General features: G+C 40.3%; 1 protein-coding gene across 1 annotated transcript in view; it reads left to right on the forward strand.

Annotated features, from left to right (window-relative positions):
* The window catches only part of LOC132793386 (protein still life, isoform SIF type 1), a 105,924-nt gene that overhangs the window by 66,003 nt on the left and 15,830 nt on the right, over positions 1-24,091 (forward strand). The window contains 8 exon segments of the mRNA XM_060803302.1: positions 6,105-6,287; positions 9,350-9,406; positions 9,408-9,551; positions 13,563-13,790; positions 15,358-15,441; positions 15,443-15,545; positions 19,314-19,428; positions 21,540-21,691. Coding sequence (XP_060659285.1) covers positions 6,105-6,287; positions 9,350-9,406; positions 9,408-9,551; positions 13,563-13,790; positions 15,358-15,441; positions 15,443-15,545; positions 19,314-19,428; positions 21,540-21,691 — 1,066 coding nt within the window.

A 24,091-nucleotide genomic window follows, 5' to 3' on the forward strand; every position in this document is an offset into this window, starting at 1 on the left:
CAACGCTCGTCTGGCGCTCGCTTTCGTCCGCGTTTGCTCTGCAGCAACGCTCAAATGCACATTTGCAGTGTAATATATTACACACACACACAAACTCACCAACGCAACCACAGCAAGTAAATGAGAAAGGAAAAACAACAAAAAAAAAATGGTGAAAATGAGAGGAAAAACTACAGGGGAAAAACACAGAATCCAAACTGAAGCGAAAAAGCACATAATGAAATACATATTTAGTTAAGTTTTAAATTTTGGTTAATTAGTGTGTTGATTTTCCTTGCCGGCCAACTTGCAACCACATGCAATCTCTCGCCTACCTCGCTTACCCCTCCATCCACCCACCTGCCTCGCCAAGCGTCGCACATTGTGGAAAGTTTGTGCAAAACAATAAACCTTGTGAACGAGACGAACTTTTGCTAGCTGCTAGTTGGGAAGCTGCAAGTTGCAAGTATATTATTAAAGAACATTTTTCCCTTTTTTTTTTAATCAAATTTCTCGTAATGAAAGCATAAAGTTTATAATTACCGTAAAATTTAGTGCTCGATGCTGTAAGGTTTCCCCCCCTCAAGTGCAACTTTAACTGGCCACAGTAAACAGACAAGCCAATGCACACACATTTGTGGGCGTGGTTTTGGCCTTTCATAAACTAATACCAACTGGCAAAAAAAGAAAAACTACTAAAAATATGGCAAGAATTTATGGCAAGAAATATGAGGCAAAGCCGAGTTCTAACGTCATAAAGCACGCACACATGTTGCAACGACGAAGTTCCCCTCGCTGTCCCCCCTCCTCCCTATTAACCCCTGCCACGCCCCCTGCACTGTTTTTGGGCTTTGTTTTGGTGCAAACGTGCGAATATTTTTGCAACTTTTGGTCGCAAGTTCGCACAGGAAATGGCCCCGACATATGGTCCACAGTTGAAGCCGGACCTGAAGCCCTGACACACTGCTAGGTGTTGCACCCTCCCCACCAACCCCTCCCCCACTCCTCCTCTGCTTAGTAGCCTCTTGCCAAGCCGAAGCCTTTGGTCCCTGTGGCCGTAAATGCGCGTTGGCTTTTGATTTGTTTTTGGTTTTGGGATTTTTGGTTTTTGCATGCAGAAATATGCTTTATGCGTCTGGCATGTGGGCGTGGCCATTGCCGTTGCTGCCAAATTCAATTCAATTGTCAACAGCAATAGGTGCTGCTAGCCCAGAGGAGAGTGCTAAAAATGCACACACACTCACACACACATACAAAGTAAGGTTGTGTGTGTGTGTGGCCACAAACACAAACAGGCGCTAGTTTTGCGCTTAGGCTGAGATCGTTTCACGCATAACTCTTTTTAGCCTCCTGCCACTCCCACATGCATGTTATATAATGTGCCATCATTTTGTGGTCAGCATTTATGCAGGACATGTGCACACACACACACACATACACGCATACATACACTCGCTTTCATGCTTGTATGGAGCGCACAATTTGCAGGCCTTTTGTTGACAATTGCACCCGTTGCTGCACCCTTTGCAGCTCATTCCCCTTCCTCACCCCCTGTCGACCACTTTTGCGGTTGGTCGGCCTCACATTTGACTTTTTGTAGGATGGCAGCAGGATGGCATTTAATACACCAGCAAAGTCAAAAGTCCTGCCCTGAGGTCAGTTGCAGCAGTTGCAGTTGCAGTTCATTTCAAAAATTGAATGTTGCGCATACGCCGCATTGCACCGTCGCTTTTAATTCCCGCTGTCTTTGACTGTCTTAATTGATCGTTACGGTTTGCTATAAGCGAGCAACTTATCGAGCTACAAAAGAAGAAGAAGATGAAGCCATTAACAGCAGCAGCAAAGAGAATCGAGCTCGAGTTCGAGTTCTTTGCTTTTTGTGTTGGGCATTATTATTATTTCAGTCGAGTGAGTGTGTGTGTGTGTGTGAGAGAGAGTGTGTGGTTATTATTGTTGTTGGCTGTTGTGGTTTGCGGTTGCTGTGGTTTTGCTATTTGCGGCATCTTTGGCTTGTCATGCGACGTTGACGCTGACGCTGATGCTGATGCTGACGACGTCGACGCTGGCGATGACGATGACGATGACAACAATGGCAAAATGTATTTTTTAATTGTACTCTCGGGTAAACATATATCAGAGCAACAGTCAAGAAGCAGAATGAGAAGGAGAACAAAACGCATACCATGAACTCGTCTCAACTCAACTGAACTGAACTCAACTCAGCTCAACTGAGGCAGCACCAAACTGAGGAAGCGGAAATGACAGTACGACAATGGGACGACAACAAGGACGAGCGCAATGGCAATGCCAGAGACTGAGACTTTCGACTGAGAGTCAGTCGGGGACAAACAGGACAATCTCTAGCTCTGGCTACAACAGCAACTACAGTTCGCATACTTGAGCCTTCAGAGCATAGCCTCACTAAAATGTGCGCATGGGGAGCCATACACGAGTGCCGCTTAATGAAAGCGCAACAGCAACAGACAGCAACAGGACACACAGGACACACAGACGACGCAGAGCAAAAGACAACTAAGCAAAGAGCAAAAGTGGGGGAGGTGGAGGGAAAAACACAAACCACAGAAACCAACAACGTAGCAATAATAAAATTCCCGTTAAGTGGAGAGAATTGAGATGACAGTCGAAATTGAGAACAAGCGAAATAGAAGAATGGAATTCTAGTTACAGAATTGCTGTACTTGGCGTCTGACAGGTGTCACAAAGCCAGTGTGTGTGTGTGCATTGTATCGATATATGTATTGTACATTGTGTAATCGATAACAGCTCGATAAACATCAAAGTAACAGCATTTACATTGCAATTGCATGCAATTACACGACAATTAACAATGCCATTAACCCAAGCTGAAGTGCACAACGTGACAGCACGCAAAACGACAGCCATAAACAAACAATGCCCACGATTAATGTGTGCCCATTTCGGTTACATACACAACCACACACACTCACTCACACACACACCATACACTCACTCACTCTCTCTCTCTCATGTTTATTGGTGCTCATATTATTTTGAAGGCGTTTTGCTACGTGTTTGGAGCCCAAACAAACTGTTGACTCTGCAGCTGCTTCGTCTGCCTCAGCACTTTGGCTGGTTATTAATAACAAAATTTAGTTGCCAAAATGTATGCTCCCACGCTGTGTCTGTGTGTGTGTGTTTGTGGTTGTGTGTGGCAAGCTGCCTTATTAATTATCCCTTTTCTTGTCGTCTGCACAAGAGCACAAGCTTGCAACTTGGCTGCCGTCTGTAGCCTGCTGCAATTGTTATAAAATTGATGCGACTGCCAAGCACTTGAACTGCCACAGCTTCAGCTTGTTGCAAACACTCCTCATATTGTGTTGTGTATCTTTCTCACTCTCTCTCTCTTTGTGTTTGTAATGTATAATGGGAAATTGCAAGCACATTAAATACAGTCATTAAATCCTAAGCCCAGTTATTGTGCTTGCTGCTCGTTAAATTAACAATGACAATCGTGAGGCTGCTCAGATGAGCTCATTAAGTGGCCAAATGGCTTCGTCCCCCTCTTGCCCACTCTCTCTCTCTCTCTTTCTCTGCAAGGACTTTCATATAAATCAGCATTACCCTCAAGTTGAATTCGAAATTTTCAAGTTTATTGCATCCAATTAAGCAGTCAAAAGTTCAATTGCCAACTGCCTCTTTGGTGGAATTAGCCCAATATATTGAGGACATCATTTAATAATCGTTAATATAAGCTGACAAAAGGTTGCAGAATATGACAATATCATCAATGCTTGCAAGCAACTGGTATTAGTAATTTTATAATCTTTGTAATTGTAATAATTTGTTGTAATTGCATATTTGGCAGAATTGTTTTCTTTAGCAATATGAGTTGCATTTATCTTGAATTTCATTCTGAAATGCAGTTGTGTACTTGTACTCTTAGCTATCAATACCTTTAGCTTCCTTTACACTCTGTGTCGATTTTCTCAATAATTATAGTTTGAAAACAGGCTATTATTATTAAACTCTCTTTTTAATGATAGAGACAGTTTTCTTAAGCATTTTATAGGTTCCAAGTTTTAGCTGCAATTTGATTTTCCGTTTCCGAAAATTATTATTATTGCTTCTCGGTACATGCACTCGTTATTTAGAGCTTAGTAGCGTTCTTCTTTATGTATTTGTTACAATTTGATGTAATTGGATATTTAGCACAATTATTTCAATAGTCAGTTTCTTTTGCAATCGCAATTGCATTCATCTTGCATTTCTTCGAAAGATTTAGCTGTGATTCTGAGTCATTAATGTTCACTGCTACTCTGAACTGACTCTGTTTTTTTTCTATTTTGATTTTCTCAATAATTTTAGACAGCTTTCGGAAGAATATTATATGCAGCAATTTCATTTTCCGTTTCACAATTTTGCTTCAATTGGGAAAAGAGATCAGATTTAGAGATTCAGTTGAGCTTTTTAGGCTCGCTCCCACTCTGAGCTTTCAATACCTTTTTCTTTTAGCTCTCGATTTCGATTGCCTCCATAATTTTAGTTCGCCTGCAGAATTATTATTGAACTGACATTTATGCTGTATTTCGTAATAGTTTTATTCACTTCCCACTGCAGAATTACATTAACATTGATTCTCGTTATTCGCACTCGTTACTTCTTCATGGCACTCGTTGCTGTGTATTAAATCTGTTTTGAATTGCCAAAAAGAAGAAGGCGTTGTTTCATTTGATCGATATGTTGTGTATTCGTGTGTGTGTGGGACTCGCTCTTGATGCTTTTGTTATATCAATTTGACAGAAATACACACAAACACAGAGTGAAACGTATGCAATCAAATTCAAATGCGTGGCAAGCTGGATTGTTATATTAAGTATACGCATTACGTATTCGAATACACACAAAACGTCAACGTATTGTATTGTGTTGTTGCGCTGCTTGAGAGTTTGGAGCGGGAGGTGGGGAGAGTGAAGTAAAATACACCAAATATGATTTATTTCACGTAAAATAAACAATGCCGAGCTCAACATCACATAAGCTGGCAAGTAGCGTGTCCTCGCGTACAAATAGAGAGACAGAAACAGAAAGAGAGATAGAGATAGAGAGAGAGTGAGAGGCAGACCAAGTGAGACACCTGTATAAGCCGGCAACAAATACATTTACATATGTATACACAGCAAGAGTGTGCGAGTGTGCTGTTGCTGCTGCTGCTGCTGCTGTTTATGTGTACACATTCATTAAAATGTCGAACATCGAAAGTGCCCATTCAGGTTGATGTTGCCACGGCGACGCCCACTGCATCCGCCACTGCAACGACAACGGCAGCTGCATCTGCAAATAATTGTCAGCTTACACGAACTGAATGCAATGCAGCGGCAGCAACAGCAACAACAACAACGATGAGAGCAGCAAGTGAAAAGAGGAAAAATCTAGCAACCAAAATGAAACAATCACGTGCTCCATGAAATCTATGCAAGCGTGTATAAATGCACGTGAAAGTGGGATTGCAATGAGTGAGGAGCGACTGAGATGAGAACAGAAAAGAAGGGAATGGAAGGGAGGGGAGTGAAGGCAGCTGTGGCGTGGCAGGCTGGCTAAAAACTAGGAAGCGTATCCTGCTCCTGCTGTTGCTGATGGGACACGCTGCGGCGGAAGTCAAACGTTATTTGTAATGAAAACAGGGCCATGTGTTGTGCCAGTAAGTGTGCAAGTGTGTGTGTGTGCGTGTGTGTGTGTGGCTAACGATGCCAAAGTCTCTCGCTCTCTGTGTGTGTCAAAGTTGGTGCATTGCCAACGCACTTCAGCCCCAAAAACGGGGAGGCAAAGAGATATTTGAATTGCGCCAACGAAAAATGCTGCTGCACATGACGCGTGATTTATGTATTTTCGTCAAATGGCAGCCACCGCAGCACCAACAGCAGCAATAGTTGCTGCTGTGGTGCTGCCATGAAATGCTAATGATGCCATGCCATGCCAGAGATGCTTTCATAACCATCACGAGTGTCGCATCTGCATCCCCGCACAACCCAAATCCCAGTCCCCAAAGCCTGACTCCTCTTTTATATCTAGTTGAATGTGTGTGTGTTGCTGGTCATGTCTAACTTCTGATTTTTTTTCTTTTTTGGATTTATTCCATTTTGCAGGATCACAAGCTGAAGCACATGGCTGAGCTGCAGCAATCAGTTGTCACCGATCAGGAGACACGCCATCAGATACAGACACAGATACTACAATGGGAGGAGAACCTCGAGCGCTTGCACTGCGAACAGTTTCGACTACGCTGCTATATGGCCTCGCTGCAGAGCGGCGAGTTGCCCAATCCAAAGGTGAGTTATGCGTTTCCGTCCCCTCGCCCCCGACACACAGCATCTCTAAAATTGCTGCAATTTGTTTTGTTGAAAGGAAGCCACAGGAAAGTTCACATTACGTGGCTGAGATTGCGTCAATTTGAATTACTTAGCCCTCTCTCAAGAGAGGTGATAAAGTGCGTACCCCAAACTGCTATTCAATGCAAAGTAGTTGTCAAGTGGCACACGGAGCACAGAGCAAAGAGCAGCAGGTTAGGTTATGCCATAGCGCAAGCGAAGCCATGAAAAATATATAAATTTTATAGAGTTTACTTTGGCTTTTCGAATGGCAAATTACTACTCAGGATACAGAGCTCAACAGAAAACTGTTGCCTGCTTTTAGGAGCAAATATTTTATGGCCAAACATTAAACAGAGAGCAATCTGTGCGCAAAACACAAGTTAATATTAGCAAATGGAGTTCACAGATGTAGCTTTTGGGAACTGCATTAATTGTTTACGGTCTGAGTGCTTGAGCATAAAAATTGTTGCCTACTTTTATGGGCATCACAGAAAGAGAGATAATTAAATGAAATATGTATGTGAAAAAGCAGATTTAAATTCAAATATTATAGCTAAAACATAAGAAAACTTTAAGTAGTTAGGCTTAGTTGTTGACGGTACGATACATAAAGACAAAGCAAAGGCATTTTGCATTTAATTAGAAATATATTTATAATTTTGTATTAAACTTAATTAAGCTGTTGCTGTTGCTGCATGACGCAATGTTTTATAAGCTGTAAAAACAAAGTGAAACCCCGACTCGTATGCAGAGTCAACACAAAAAGTCTTGTCTATAAGCTGATTAAAGTTCGCTCAATGCTGCAGTCGAGATTGATTAAAAAACCCCATCCATAGGGATTAATTCTCCATACACAACACAACACAACACACAACATCAAAACCAGATTCACGGCCATAGCGTAGATTAAAAGACACACAATCGAAAGGCAGGGAAAGTGGATGGAGAGAATGCTTGAGCCATAAACCTTTGGCCCTGTTGTCTGTAATTGCTTTTTACCTACTTATTTACACAATGGCGGCCAAAAGAGGGGACGCAATTCAATTGCTCAAGACTCGAAACTAAATACGTAGCAAAGCAAAGCAAAGTACAACTCAACTTAACTCGTTTCTCTCTCTCTCTTTGGGCGAGAATGCGTAACGTGTAACATTAATCTCCATAACACAATTTAAGCGCCTTAAATGAGCTGCAGCTTAAAGGGTCAAAGTGCGAGACACAGCAGCAGAAGAAGGTTGCTGGCAACTTCAGACATTACACTCTGAACTAGCAACAACAAACACAACCACAAAATGGAGGTGTGGCACAGCTCGAACTCGAACTTTACACGGCATTAAAAAGATTTGCAAAGCCAAGTTTGATGTCGATGTTGTGATGGGTGACGAAAAGGGCTGCGAGTTAATTGCGCTTTTTATGACTTGTCAGCTAGAGAGAGATGGAGAGATAGAGAGAGGGAGTAGGGGAGACTAGGCGAGCACTCAACTCTCTTTTGCAAATGCACATAAAGAGCAACCACATTTATTATTAATAACCGCAAAACTCAAACAACTTCAGCAACGCCACTTACACGAGAAAGTGCATGCACCGTAGGCTATTTGCACACAGCACATTTGCAGCACACTCACACACACACTCACACAAACATCAACTCCCACAAACACACACAGAAACACACAAAACATACATTACTTAATGGTGTTTGGTTGCGTCTGCGTCTGCTGCATCCAGTTATTAATTATGTCATATCACTCAAAATGACCAAAAATTAATCATGAAGCTGCTCTTAAAGAGGTTTTTTCTCCTTTTTTCTGTGTTGATAATTTATATAATTATTCTAGTTCCTTCATTGCCACCGTAATGTACTTCAATTTATTCCCGCTCTCTTTCTTTCTGGCATTAATCAGTGCCTCTCCTCTGCTCTTTCTATCTACGATTCTTGTTGCTCCATTGTCACCTTAATGTGCTTTAATTTGTATTCCATTTGCAGTCTCTTTTTTGTACAGTTTTGTTTAATTTTTGGTTTTCTCTTCTCTACAAATTATTTGAATTCTCCATTGTCTAATCAGTGTCTAATTCACCTGCTGCATTTTACTGTAGCTTTATAGCTTTTCAGGCTAAACTTTATTGACTTTTACTCTGTCTTAATGGCTGCTACTGCTGCGATAATTTATGTTCATATTCAAATGCAGAGAATGGCGATTGCTTTCTTTTATATAGTCTAAGCATAGATATGGGAAACTAAGCTATGTATGCATAGTTTGTACAGTTAGTAAAAAACTAGTATACGTTATAAATTTTAAAATCAGCACAAAGCTCTTAGATCAAACGCATTCTTGTCTGGAATTCTTCTAGATCGATTCATTTTCAAGCTTTCGCACTTTTAGGAAGAATTGTTGTTAAAAGTATAAACGGTCATTATGTATACAGAGCAAAATTCTTAAAGCAAAAGATATTAGGTATTTAAATTTTTGACTATTTCCTTATTTTATGCGTGATCAAAAGAAGTACAAAAGATACTTAGCTTAACTGACTTAAGTTATAGCACGCAATTAAAGAAAAAAACGTAGAATATTATGCAAAAGAAAGCACAAGTATGTATCTGTATTTATTCTTCATTTTGACTAAAATAAGTAACACAGTTAAAGCAGCATACATGGTATTCGAATACTTTTGTTTCAGGAGTTCTTAATTGTCTCATTCTTTTAGTTTAGAAATTCCCAATCGTCGCATTCATCTATTGCAATTTGTCTGCTTCTCAAGCTAACACCAACTATCTGCTTTTGTCATAATCCTCCAATGCCACATTAATGTGCTTCAAATCACCTTCCAGGAAAGTGGAAAAGGCGAAATAAGGAGGAGGAAGGGGAAGGGGAAGCACATATTTTCACACACTCAATTGCTACTGCTGAATGCTTCGTTCATTTCGATATTCTCGCTAGATAAGCGAATTTATTGCACTTTAATGTTCTATTATCATAAATTCAATCTCATTTTTCGTTGTACTCGCTCTCTGTTTCTTGCAGTCGCTGCTCACACATGTGTCACGTCCCACGAAGAACACTTTAAACAAGCTGGGAGTTTTTTACGGTCTCCTCGTTCCATGCCTTCATCTGTGCCCGGTCGCCATCGCTGCTCAATAATCTGTTGGCTGGACGTGGTGCCACCAAGCGTCGACCACCGATGTTGTCGCGCTCGAATAGCGGCTCCAGTCGTCGCTCCATGCAGGTGAGTTGTCATCGTCGTCGTCGTCGTCGTAATACTATCCTATATATGTATGTATGTATGTATATGATTTGGGTCCGCGTGTCGTATGCGTAATAAAATTATATCAATTTTAAAACGCTTTTACGACACGACTGTCTCACACTTTTATGGCCTAGCGTGTGTGTGTTTGTGTAAGAGTGTATCTGTGTGTGTGTGAATAATTGAATTTGTATTTAAGGCAGCGGAAACGGCATTAAAAGCCAAATTGAGCGCTAATGCGAGCCAACTGAACTGCACCAAAAAATGGCCAGCAATGTGTCGCCAAAGTCCGCGCGGACTTTCGCGCTCTCTAATGTATTTTCGCGTATTTTTAGCATATTTTATTTTGTACAGCTCGTTGTTGTTTGTCGGAGGATAATTTAAATTTAATGGCCATCAAGAATTACAAAAACAAATTTATGAAGTACGAATACGACTCGTCGTGGTTTCATTCCTCAGCATGTCGCTTTACAAAGCCATTAGCCAAATGGCCCCGCCCCAACAAACCGAAAAAGAGATGGAGAATGTAAAGAAAGAAAAAAACTAATCCAAAGTTGTATAAATATTTGCATAAAGTACGCAGCTTCATTTTTAATAGCCAGGCTTAACTGCACACACACAGTTTACAATTTACAATTTGCAACTTACCATTTACGAAAATTTACAAATTGTATACTGAAAGCCGAAAAGCAAATGCAGATTTTCCTTTTGATGTCTGGCCATCAATCAAATAAATCATTCAGTCCGTCAGCGAGAGTCAATCAGTCAATAGCCAAATGCAAATTGTGGGTTTTCGATTAAAATCGCAAAAATTATCAAAAATATATATAAATGCAATCAAATCTGGCAAAATCCAATTCACTCAACGTATTTGTGCCAGCTTAAAGCATTTACATTTTTTTTTTTGCACTTTGCACTTTACACTTCACATCACGCATACGCAATGTAAGCAGCCATTAAAGGCCATATTAAACTTTCAACTCAATTTTGTGTAATAGTCACTTAAAGTCAACTTGACAAACTCGATTGTTTGCTGTGGGATTTCAAGCACTTGGGATGCAAGTTTAACAAGGCCAAAGCTAAAGCTAAAACTAGAGATATAAATATTCTCTCTTTCGTATGTATGAATTTAAATTGAACGAGCTACAGTTAATTAAGAGGGTTAGAGTATTTATTCTGTTTTTTTGTTCTTTCTTGTTGTAGTCGTTATGTATTTGATGTTGGATATTTGATAAACTTCAATTAGAGTTGCCAATTTTGCATCTACTCGTATTTATAATGAAATTCATTTCATAAATTCAATTTGTTTCGATTATTGGCAAAATAATCTTGTACGCAGCACTCGATACACACTCGCACACACACACTCATGTTACACTCGATGCACAGAGGCGTGCACACTTCATTTCCAATTAAATTTGCCAACGCTGCACAATTGCAGCCGCAGTCGATGACGACGACGACGACGACTACGTCGAAGCTATCGTCAGTGAAGCCAAAAATATGCATGGTAAAAACAAGTGAATATAGCATAAATACAAAAATGTTTGTAACGCAAAATGAGACACACACCTCGATGTGTGCTGTGTATGTGTACGTGTGTGTGGCAGCAAATGTGGCGCTGAAAATTCAATGAATTTGAAAAATGTGCATTTGATTTGGTTTATATTTTTGCGCAGTCAACTCTCATGTATCCAATGCAATGACTGTGATTCCCTCTGTGTGCTGTATGTGTGTAGCTTTTCATTTTGCCAGCATGTCAGCTGCAATGCAGCAGAAATTGCAATTGAAAATGAAATGAAATCAAATTAAAGGTGTCCGCAGCGCCCGTAGCACACGTAACTGGCAATTATCCAACGGCGAGCGGACGGAGCAGAGTAGAGCAAAAAGCTGAAGCACGAGTGGAAAACTCGCGGGAAAATAATGCCAACAGCGGCAGCAGAAAAAAACGGCTTTAAACCATTTTCGCCACGACGCATTTAATTGGCCAATAGTATAGCCGAGAAGAGCCAACATCAACTCGCAATTGAATTAAGCAACGAGACGTCAACTGACAAATTGACTTGCCAACAACTCTCTTTCGTTTCGCTTGCTCTCAACTCAACTCGTTGTGTGGCATTAAGTAGTGCAAAGTTCATTAATCGATTGAACAAAGCTGCGGCAAAAGTGCAACGACAAACTGCAAAACTGCAGCTTGTTGAAGAATTCAACTTTAAATTCAGTTTCAAATAAAGTTTCTTAAAGTTGCCTGCAAGTCATTCAACTTTGAATGCATTTGCCACTTGATTGAACAGAAGAAATGCGCATAAAAGGTAGAAATAGAAATGGCTTCAACTCAAATGCCATGTATCAAAATTAATGTGCAAATTTCGTAGCACAAAAATTATTTGAATGCAGTAAATGTTCTTGTCACTTAAACAGTATCTAAAAGTCGAGAGAACGCCTTGTTATTGTTATGATTTGCAATTCTAGTTACCACAATGCAAGCCAACAAAAAAAAAGACCAACTGAGCACACATACGAGAACAGAATTCATTTCCTTTTTGTGCTTTTCTTTGGCTTTTTGGCTTTTTATACCGGCTACCCATGGGGCAGAAAGGTATAGCAACTTTGTGCCTCAGAAGGAGGCATATCTATAGTATATTTCGATATTTCGATATACCAAATGTAGACTTTGTTATATTGTGAATGTAGTACTATATCAATATTTTAAATATAGCCTTTGGTATATTTTGAATGTAGTACTATATCAATATACCCAATATAGATTTTGGAATGTTTTTAGCATTTTGCAGTTTAGTATATTTAAAAATTAATACCACACTATTTTGCTTTTATTCAAAATGTGGATAGCGGGTATCTCACAGTCGAGCACACTCGACTGTAGCTTTCTTACTTGTTCCTTTTTGCAGGACTTTTCGATGCTTCGCACAACATGAATATCAAGTTGACAGCCAAAAATGCTTGCATTACATATTTATTATTGATTCAGTGTGTTGTGTGTGGCATCAACTGTTTGGCATAATGACTTTCAGCGCGATATACACCCCACACACATATCGTATATATACATATATATATGGTATATATAGACTCTTTTGGTATTTATATTTATATGCGAACTGCATGCCCAATTGTTATGCAATGCGAAGATTCCCTTCGACAGCTGCCTGCAGCTTCTCGTGCCTGACGGATGTGCATGTAAATGTGGCTGCTACAAGTTTCGTTCTCCCCTCTCCTCTCTCTGTCGCCTATTTGGTTGTGTGTGAGTTGTGCAACTGCCAAACTAATTCAATTGTTGTGCAAGTAGTAAACTGCACACACAGAGCACAGAGCTCTAGCATTTGACAACTCTCTCTCTCTTGGTCTACGAATGTGTGTGTTTGCTACACCTGTACTCGCATGTGTGGCTGCAGCTGCTGCAGCTTGCCTCAGGGCTGCTTGCAACAGCAACGCAGTAGCGTCAAAGTTAGTCAGCCAGCAAAACCATCGACGACGATGGCTGCCAATACAAATGCAATTTGCAGCAGGCAACAACTGGCAGCTGGGCGCCTGATTCGTTTAGCAGTTGGCCAAACTCTGCATCGACTGTTTGTGTGTGTGTGTGTGTGTGTGTGTGTGCGTCTCGTTAACCAACACTGGCACACGCAGAGAGACGAGACACAGACACAGACACGAGATGCGAGATGAGATGAGATGATGCCCCGTTAAGCATTTTAACTGAGTTTACTTCGCTCTCGCTTCTCTGTTGACTGCCGAATGACTGGCTGACTGCCTCCTGACTGCCTGCTGCCTGCTGCTGACGTTTTTCATTACATTTCCTCTGGTAGAAATGTGTTTTTGCTATTTTTCAATTTTCACTTCCGCATGTATGTATCTGTATATGTGTGTATGTGTGTGTAACAACAACCTTAATGACACTGTATGTGTGTGTGTGTGAAAGTACGAGAGTGAGCGCCTGTTTATCCAATCGAATTTTCTGCCTTTTTCCAGATGAATTCACGTGACGAGCCGGAAAAAACCTTCAAAGTTGCAATGCCCGACAATGCTTACTCGACAGTTTATCTACGTGACGCGATGTCTGTGGAGGAATTCCTTGCCAGCGCCTGCGCCCGTCGCAGCCTCAATCCCATGGAGCACTTTGTGCGCGTCAAGAAGCGACGTGACATGGAGGATCACAATTACTTTGTGCCACATCGCAATGATCTGATTGAAAATTATGTAAGTAACCCATCCACAATCGCATGCCATGCCACGCCATCCATACATTCACACGGCGTCTCCTTCTCCATTTCTCAAACCCAACGTATACGTGTTCGTGTTCGTGTGAGTGGCAATTTCTATTGAACTTTGAACTTTGTGTGCACGTGTTTGTTGTTTGTTCAAAATTAAGGGCAATTAAGGGTGATTTCTCAGCTTGAACAGTCGAAGCGTTCGAATTTCGCCAGCCAAATTCAAAAGGATTAAATCCGATTTCCTCACGAAGTGCAAGTGTTGCGCAAAGGGTCAAAAAAGGTGTGAGAGTGCCTCTAAGCCTCTGAGCGCCTCTTCGCTAGCTGGTAACTAGAAAGCGTTAATTACTTTTTGAATGAATTATAATTGTATTTCCATTCGATTAGCAAGGCCATGCCAATTATGCATAGATTTGGCCAATAAGTAATTAAATGATTGGTTAATTAATTAAATGTGCGAAATTTGATGTTGCAACCGCAACTTAATAACGAACGTTTCGCTAAATATTTCTGCATGTCAAAACCACATTTGAAAGGCATTCATAACATTTAAATTCGACTCTCAAAATTAAGTATTTACATATAAACTTCAAGAACATTATAAAGCCTCAACCAGGCAAACAATGCGAATTGCATAATCACTGCAAAAGTGTTGCAACATTTATCTTTTGACTTCATAAATTAATCTCAAAGCAACAAAGCATTAAAACACACACATAAATCAGTCATAAAAACAACATTCAATTAATTAAACTTTTGGAATTCTATGTAAACAGAGTCATAGTTTAAATGTCAATTAATTTAAATTTGTCAGTTTTATAATTAAAACATAATTTTTGCCATTTAAGCAATTACGTCAGCAATCAAATAACATACATATTTTTGACTATTAACAAGGATATTAGCTAGTTAGCAAATATCATAAAATGATTACAGTTCAACTGGTAAAAGGAATTTCAATTAGCGATTGCAATTTGCAACTTAGCAGTGCGCAATCAAAGTGCAGAAATCATAATATTCAAAGATTTTTCTGAGAGATTTGCTAAGTAATTACACGAAATAATAAATAATTGTTTATATCCGAAATGCAAAGAGTCTTCTTTATGGCTATGTTTTTGCATTTAAAGTCGAGCGCTGGTAAATAGCAAAATGTTGCCACTTAGCAGGCGATTAGTCAGAGAGAATGCCATTTCTCAAGTCAGCACTTTTGCGGCGCTGCCTCCGACCCCTTCTTCGTGCTGCATCTAAGTGCTTGCAATAAAACAGCGAACGGAGGGAACTACGTAAAAACTTTGAGCCGAACAACAAGCTGTAAATATTGCCAGGTCAAAAAGTGCAGCTGCACCCACAACACAAACTTTTTGCCTGCTCAATAAATTGCGAATTAAACCAACAACTTTTCCGGGCGAGAACAGCACCAAAAAATTTATTGAAACTCGCTTGGCAAAAATAACTTCTTACTACTTACATACAACAAAAAACAGAAAAAAAACGAAATAGAGCTTGCGGCTTTTTGGCTAATTTTTTTTTATTTCTTGGACTTTTGCACTTTGCAGCTACATAATCACGAGTTTGTCGAGGTCTGCATGAAAATACTGTACCAGGTGGAGTTGCAACGCACCACGTTGGAACAAATGTGGGGGCTTCTCCGTGGAGGCGGAGCTGATCGAGAACGCGGAGCGACAGGACGAACTCTGCTGCTATGTGAGCCGCGTCGAGGACAAGAGCGTTGCCATGCATAATGGTGAGTATATATTCTCTGTACTTCAATTTAAACAGTTGCTTAAGCTCAAGTCTGTTTTGCAAAATGGACTGAGGGTAATAATCAAGTGGCGCCCCATCATACTCGACTCCTGCGCTTTTCTGTGTATTGTGCTGCTGCGCTTCTTTTATATATATTTAAATGCTTTTCACTTTTATGTCAAAATGAAAGAGCAAAAACTTGAACAAACTCACTTTGGTTGGCATGGAGTCAACGCGTCAAGTGGCTGCAGCTCCAGGCGCAGTTTCAACTCTAACTCCAGCTCCAGTTGCAGCTTCAGCTCTAAACGCCAACGCCAACTCCAACTCCAGGCTACTTCTTCATAGCATAGAAAAAAAAAACTCAACAGTCAGCGCTTGTAAGCGAGTAGAGATCACGTTGATGATGAGCAGCGCACTCGAAGTCGTCTCCTCCTCATTCCTTCCCCTGACTTTCTATCACCTGTAATGGCAGCCACAGGGCCAGAGCTGCATGTCAAGTCCTTAAAGGGTTTTCGGGCGTCATCTTAGTTATACTCCACTCCTCCATTGCGAGTCGGCTCCTTGTTGTTTTTCTATCACTTAAAATCAACTTAAGTTGGCATTTGCATGCAATCCCCCCTCCCAAGAGAGAGAGGAAGAAGGACTCGTTCTCTCGTCCTGGGGACAAGGAGCGCAAGTCAAGTGCTTGTAGTCGAAATGCCACTAGAGCAGCGCTTTAAATTATGTCGCCTGATGTTGACAGTGCAGGTTACAGCTGCAGTTCCAACTCGCAACTCCAACTCCCCAACTGTCAGTCAGGTGTGTGGCACAAGAAGGAAAACTGCAATGCTGCACTTGCAAAAGTGATGAACCTGAAAGAAAATTTCACAGCGGAAAACTCATTAAGCACGTTGAGTGCGAATGTGGCAACGATGACGACGTCGGCGACGTAGACGACGACGATGACAACAACAACGAATCAAAAGTCCGTGAAACAATGCACACCAAAAATTTTGTTCTCACAGAAAAAAAAAGTGAGACATGAAGCCAGTTGCATTTTCCCTTCATTCCTCACTTCCTCTGTTGCAAAAGTTAGCCCTGCCACTGACGGTTAGTTTATAATTTGCCACCAGTTTTTTTTTGTATACCCGCCACCTATAGAGTAGAAGGGTAATTTAACTTTGTGCCCTTACCAAATGTCTGTAACAGAGTTACGATTATTGGTATACTTTCGATTCTTAAAAATTTGGCATTAAATATAAATTATAGAAATTATTTAAGAAATAACTTTATATGGTACAAACGACTACTGCAGACGAGTCTTGGTTCCTTTGTTTTCAATCCAATAGTATATTGATATACCATATATAAGATTCGATATATTTTCAGTATTTTTCGGTATATTTCATTTGCCATATTTTAAAAGTAATACCGCATTGTTTTCGCTTTATCAAAAAAAAAGGCATCGGGTATTTCACAGTCGAGCACACTCAACTATAGCTTTCTCACTACTTTTTCCTATTCGTTTTGTTGCTTTGTTTGCGCTGCTGAGTGTTAGTTTTTTTTCGGCGGTTTAAAACTGCGTTAACAATGCCACTGAACAAGTTTTTGCTGCCCGGGTGTTGAATTTAATGAGCAGCACAAATAAAGCGATCCCCTCGACTGGGAAAGTGACAGACTTTGCTAATGACTTTCTTTGCAGCTTCATTAGCAAATCTGCAAATCAATCGCAGAGTGTGTATGTGTGTATGGGTGTGTGTTTGTAATCAAAGTTCAATTATTGCAAAAGTATCGAAGTCAGTTGTAGCATAATTTGTTGCAAATATTGAGGGAATTCGAGCTGGCAAAACGAGTGCAATAAATTCAGAGAAAAGCACGTTGCGTATACGCAATGTATCGATAGCATTTAGACAAGTATTGTCCTGGTCGCTTCCACTCGAAATGGCAAACATAAGGCAGAAATCAATGACAATGCTAGAATAATATCCAAGGACAGCAAGCAAATATTACGTATACGCAATATTTCACAGATTGAACAGACAATTGAATGCGTATTGCGTGAGTGTGCATAAATTAAGAAGGAGTAGTAGCAGGCGGAGTAGGCTAGTTAGTTGTTACTTTAAGCTCAAACTCAACTCGACTAGACTCGACTCGATTCGTTTCGTTTCGTACAATTGAGTTTAATTCATATTAGTATGTGCCAAAGACCAATTTAAGGGGACCACAAACAAAGCTCAGCAAGAGTGTAGCCAAAAGGCATTTTCCAACTGTAAATGCAGCAAACAAAAACAAGTGCAACCACAAATGCAGCAGCAACAGCAACTGCAGCAACAGCAGCAACATCAATTACAAGAGCAACAAGAGCTGGAATTGCGTTGGGCTGCATTCGAATTCAAATGGAAATGCAAATGCTGCGGCTTGCCACTTTTCTTGAGCTAATTGAAACCCCAAAACTCTTTGGCCAGCACTTTAATGAAGGCACCAAACTGTAACTAGCTTAAATCAATGTGCTTTAAGTGCAACTTGCAACACGATTTCGCTTGCGCTCGCTCTCTCGCTCTGTGTTTGCTTGGCCTTTTCAAGTTAACAAACAGACAGCAGAAGCAGCATCAACAGCAACAGCAGCAGCATCCATAATAATGATGGCCACAAGCGCAGCTGCTCCTCGCGACTGTGTGTGGCAGCATGTGCTGCAAAAGTTGCATGCCGCACACTCGCACAGTCGAGTGTGTTGAGCAGAACAAGCGTGGCAAAGTATTTGGCAAACATGGCATAACAATTTGCTCAAGCCCAAAGAACAAAGCTGTTGACAACAGTCAAAAAAGAAGAAGCCCCCTGAAAGAAGAAGAAAAGAGCAACCGCAAAATAAACAATATAAATACAAGTCGAGTTGATATTTGTCTAATGCATATGCTGGCAATACCAAAGCCAAATAATCCTCCCATTCAAACGTAACGCAAACGCAACGAAACGAAACGTAAACGTAACGAATTCCCACCCACAAAAAAAGGAAAATAAAGAAAAACAAATGAGGAAATCTATTTGGAATTTATAACAAATGCAAAAATTGTGTGTGGTGCACGTAACTTTAGGTGCTGCTCGTTGGTTCAAGGTGTGCTCCGAGTCTGGCATAAACTACACACAACTGTCAGCCAGATAACAACCTAGATAGAGAGAGAGAAAGCAGAGCGAAAGAGAAGGAGCAGGAGGAGAGTTGCACATGTAATCTGTCGAAGTTGCTGCAAAGAAACTGCAGCTGCAACAACAATGATAACAGCAGCAAAACAAAATGAAGGCAAGCAGAAAACAAGCAGCAGCCTGGTCGAAATAAATGTTGTAGAAAATACACACACAAACACACTCACACACACCGACACACACACAACGAGCGACGACGACAACACACGTTAGAAAATGCTAACGAAAGACGTAAAACTGGCAACGTGGCGTATGAACAATGCAAAAGCCACAATGCTGTTATTGTTTTATCACTGGCAAAGACATGGGCGCTTATCTATACGAAAAGATGTCACTGCCTCTACCACAATTGATGTTGTATATCCTACAACAACAACTTCCCTGTAGTTGCCTCCCCCCTCACCTCTTGCTATCAACGTTAGACAACGCGCATCTTTTACGTTTCACTTGGCTGATGGAGCTGAAAAGACTGCGTCCATTGTGTTTGATAAAGATACAACTACATATATAGCATATACATATTTATTTGTGTAGTCGCATATAATAGTTAACTGTAACTCATATTGCTTGCGTTTTCTCTATTCCATTGCAGGCATTATCAAAGGAGACGAAATAATGGTCATCAATGGTGCGATTGTATCTGATCTAGATATGATGTACTTAGAGAGCGTCCTGCAGGAGGAGCAATCCCTCAGCATGATGATGCGGTAAGTGCTGTCATACTCCCTCTCCCCCCATTTTACCTACCGCCTACCTTCTCCTCCCACACTTGCTCTTCTTTACTCACTCAGCTCAACTGTCAATTGTTTGTCCAGCTATCGCACGTTCTGCAAACATCTGTTGACTTGAATGCAACGGCAGCTAAGTGCGACCATTTTCCAGCTGCTGCTGCTGTCCTCCCGCTTTATCCCTTTCTTTACTTTTACTGCCATTCATTCATGACATTTCTATTTCTATTGACAATACACGTTCCGTTCCGTTCCGTTCCGTCCGTTCGTTCGTCGTTTGCATACGCTTCTCGCATTGTTTAAACAGATACACAGATTAATTAACTATTTTAGTCGCCAGCTGTGCGCCATTGTTTAAACTTACAATGCCGATTTATCGCCATTTTCGTGCCTCAGTTGATCAGCTACAATGGCTACAAAACAACTTCACAGCATCAGCTGCAACAGCAGCCATTCGCTGCATTGTTCACAAATTAATTACGTAGCCGCCGCATGGGTTTTCCGAATTTACCCGAAAACCAAAATATATACGTGACTCTTATAATAACATGAGAGAGCACACATGCACACGCAAAACTAAACTTCAACTCTGGCTTAATAAACAGATCGATTGCCAGGTAGCATAACAATGTAATCTCTACGCATAACAAATGATTTGCATACTTGATGCGCAAGCAACATTTTCGAATGTTTTTCTTAGTTCACAGTGAAGAAATTTAAAGTACTTTACGCTCTTTAGTAATTTAATAGTAATTTAATGAAAAACTTTGAATAATTTAAAGTATTTTATATTACACTCTTTACTAATTTAATGACAATACTTTGAGTAACTTAAAGTATTTTATATTACACTCTTTGCTAATTTAATGAGAATACTTTGAGCAAAATATCAGCTACTAAAAATCTAGTTAACATTGTAATAAATTCAGAGAGCAAAAGCGAAAGATTGACATGAATTGGACTAGACTTTAGCTTGTCAGTCGAATCAAGCTGTGTGCTTTAATTGGCCTCAGATGTCAATTACAATGTATTAGACAACTCACCCGGCGTATACGCAATTTGCTTAGCTCTGCACTGCTTTAAGGCTAAGCTCAACTTAAGTTCCTCAGCTCATCAATTTATATATAAAGCAAATTTTCTATTCCCAACATGGAAAAATTCAAAATTAGAAAATTCTCATTAATTTCGCCGTTTGCGCAATGCACAAACCACTTTTATTAATTAAAAAAAAAGAGTAAAGGAAACCCCGAAGCTCGAGCCTTTCGACCAAACTTCCAACTTCAATATTTTGCGAAAAACCCAAAAAATGTCAACATTCGACAAGCTTTTGGCGCTGGCCAATAAGAAGTTGACCTCCCCCCAAAAAAGCTGTTGAAACCACACAAAAACACACACAGACACACACACTTACACTCGCATATAGTCAAATTGTTTTGCAACAAATCAAAAATGTGAAATTTAGCACGATAAAGAAGAAGGCACCACACAATTTTGCAAGGCTTCAATATATTGCGTTTTCATTTGATTTTCCATGTTTTTTCCTGGCTAAACTCAAAAAACAACAAATTTGAAGCCGCAGCCGAACATAAACACGCTGTCCAGAAGAGGGAGGCGAGGCACTTGTTCCGCTTTGGCGGCTGCGATGACCCTTCTCCAGTCCTCCCCCAAAACAAAAACCAAAAAAAGGAAAAAAAAGCCGAGTCTGACTCGTGAGCCTGGCACAGCATTTTGATAGCCTAATTAGCTGCTCTTTATGGGCACAGCATTTGGCTTTTGTGCTAAGCGTTTGCCGAGGCAACAAACTGTAACCCCGTTCCCCTCCCTTCCCCATCCCCTTACCCTTACTCTTCGTTCCCCAGCGTCCCGTCAAATGCCATTCAAATTATGCACGTTGTGTTGAGAGCCATTTTTCCGCATCTTTTGCCACTGACATAGAAAAAGGTCAGCAGCAGGTAAACTCTCTCAACTCGACTTCCAACACAAAAAGCGAAGCAAATCAAATCTAATAAAATTTATGTTAATTTTGTGTGTGTTTTGCCAAAGTTGTTGCCTCATATTGTGTGTCTGTTTTGTTTTGTTTTGTTTTGCAGCTCGTCGCGCACCGAACCCCCAGATCTAGTGGGCATCATGCGTGTCACGGATGACATGATTGACTCCCTGGTGTGCCCGCCGCCGCCAACTGATCCGCCGGTGATGAGCGAGGAGATGATAACTGGACTGATTGTGCCAGCGCCCGGTTGGAGTAAGTACACGAACAACAACAGCAACAACAACTACTACAAAACAAATATAACCACACTATATAAAAGTATTTTTTAAGCGGTTTTCCCTTGTGTAAAACTGTGTGTGGAATTTTCCTACTTTTCCGCAAGTTTGTTTTTTTTTTTCGGGGGCGGGATTTTTCAGTAACATTTTAAAAGCCGCAACAGAACATTCATCTCCGGCTACAACAAACTAATCACAGCAGAACCTTCACCTGTGTGTGTTTTAGCTACTGTTGTTGTTGTGGTTTAAGGTGCGGTTGCTCTCTATATACGTGTGTGTGTGTGTGGGGGGGATACAAGAGTGGAAAGCGGAAACGTGAAGCGCATTTCCGGACGTGGGCGCTGCATGCGAATTTGTAAAGTTCATTAAAGTAATTTATATTTTTCGTTTAATGCATGTTGCAAGTGCTTCTACAACACGCAACAACATGCAACGTGCAGTAGCAACAACAATTACATCAATAAGTAGCGTGCTAACAGCCAGAGCCAGAATGAAAGAGTGAGATAAAGAAAGAGAGAGAGAGAGAGGAAGGCAGATGAGATGAGGTTTTTGTGGCACGATTTCGCCCCATGCTGCTGTCGTTTCGTTTCGTTTGGTTTGGTTTCGTTGTGCAACAACAACGACTACATAATTACAGGATTACAAACTGCACCCACACACACACACATACACACAGGCACATACATTCGCACACACACACGCTGCACTGCACTCAAAAAGCCGAAGTGGCTAAGAACACAAAACAATTAAAAACCAACAAACGCAGAAAACAACTATAACAACAATTGCAACAGCAACAACAACTGATATGTATATATGTATGTGTGTGAGTGTGTATTTTATTCACAAAATGAAACTTTTTTATGCGCCAAACAATTAAAAGGCACAACAAACTAAAAAAGAATTAAAATAAAATACATGCAACAGCAGCAGCGAAGAAAGCGGAGAACAAAGCACAACTTGCCAAATACTCTGTAAAATAGAGAAATGCTGAAATGGAGAAAGAGTTCCAAATGAATGTGCCTTGCATAGTAAATTCCGGTTTTACAGGGTATAAAAATACTGAAATAAAAAAAGAAGGAAATGTAGCAAAAATTAAACGACTCGCATGCAACTGGCACACGTATTGGTTGCAAGTGAATGTATGTGTGTGTGAGGGTGGCTATAAGAAGGCAATGCACATACCCCATTATGGCACACACACTCACACACCAAAACACACACACACTCGGTTCTCTGGTTGCTGATGAACGGACATTTGTGGCATATGGGTTATGGATATGGCGGCGGCATATGCACACACACACATTCAAAAAAAGCGTTTGCCATTCAAAATGAATGAAGGATAGGCAGGACCAAAAGGAGGGTAGAGAGAGAGAGAGATGGAGAGAGAAAAAAAGTGGATTACATTTCACTTTGGCAATTAAACAGAGAAAGAACTCGGGCAAGCAAGGCTGCTGGAGTTCTGGGCCATGTTGAAGCACTTTTAGCTTATTAAATGCACAATTAAGTGAAATTTACAGTGAGAGAGTGCGAGAACAGCGAACAACGCTGAAAAGAGGGATTGACAAAAAAGAAAGAAGAGAGAAGCACAAAGAAAAAAGTCAGCAAAGGAACAGAGAACTCACATATATGGAGACTTGGGCAAACTGGTCAAGCTTACAACTCGCAGCTCATTTGCGAGTCCCAAAAAGGATTTAATTATCATATATAATCCTATAACAAAAGCGTGCACAAAAGGAACTTACAATATTCCACTTGAAAGCAGCCCCAAATTATGAACACTGCCTTTTCTTGTCGGCAATCAGTTATTAAAACTCCTCGACCAAAGAACTGACAACACTTTAAAGGACGAAACAAAGCGGTTCGTTGTTGATAAAAGCAAACTGTAAAGCCCTCGATACATTCCCGTGGGTCACTTTAGTTTCCAATTTGCAGTGAGTGATATATTTTGTAAAAAAAAGACTGTCATTGATAGGTCAATATTTCACCTTGTGATGATATTCAAGAATTTAATTAAAAAACATAAATACAGTCGTCGGTCACTTTATGGCCAATTGCAGTGAATGATATATTTTATGGAGAAAGACTTTCAGTGATAGGTCAATATTTTATCGAGTGACTTCTTAAATTATGTTCTGAAAAGATTCGGATATTCAATTCTTTATTTTAAAAATACCATACAGTCAATAACAGGACAAAACACCTCCATTGATAAATAAATCTTACTTCTTTAGTTTCTTTCAATTATAAATTATGAGAAAATATTCTGGTACTCGTAAGAATTAATTAGAAATTTAAATGCTCTAGAATTCACTTCAGTCTGGCATATGAAATTTCAAAGTGATAGGTCAAAATTTCTTCTTGCAGCCTCTAC

Source organism: Drosophila nasuta, chromosome 3, assembly GCF_023558535.2.
Source record: "Drosophila nasuta strain 15112-1781.00 chromosome 3, ASM2355853v1, whole genome shotgun sequence".
NCBI lineage: Eukaryota > Metazoa > Arthropoda > Insecta > Diptera > Drosophilidae > Drosophila > Drosophila nasuta.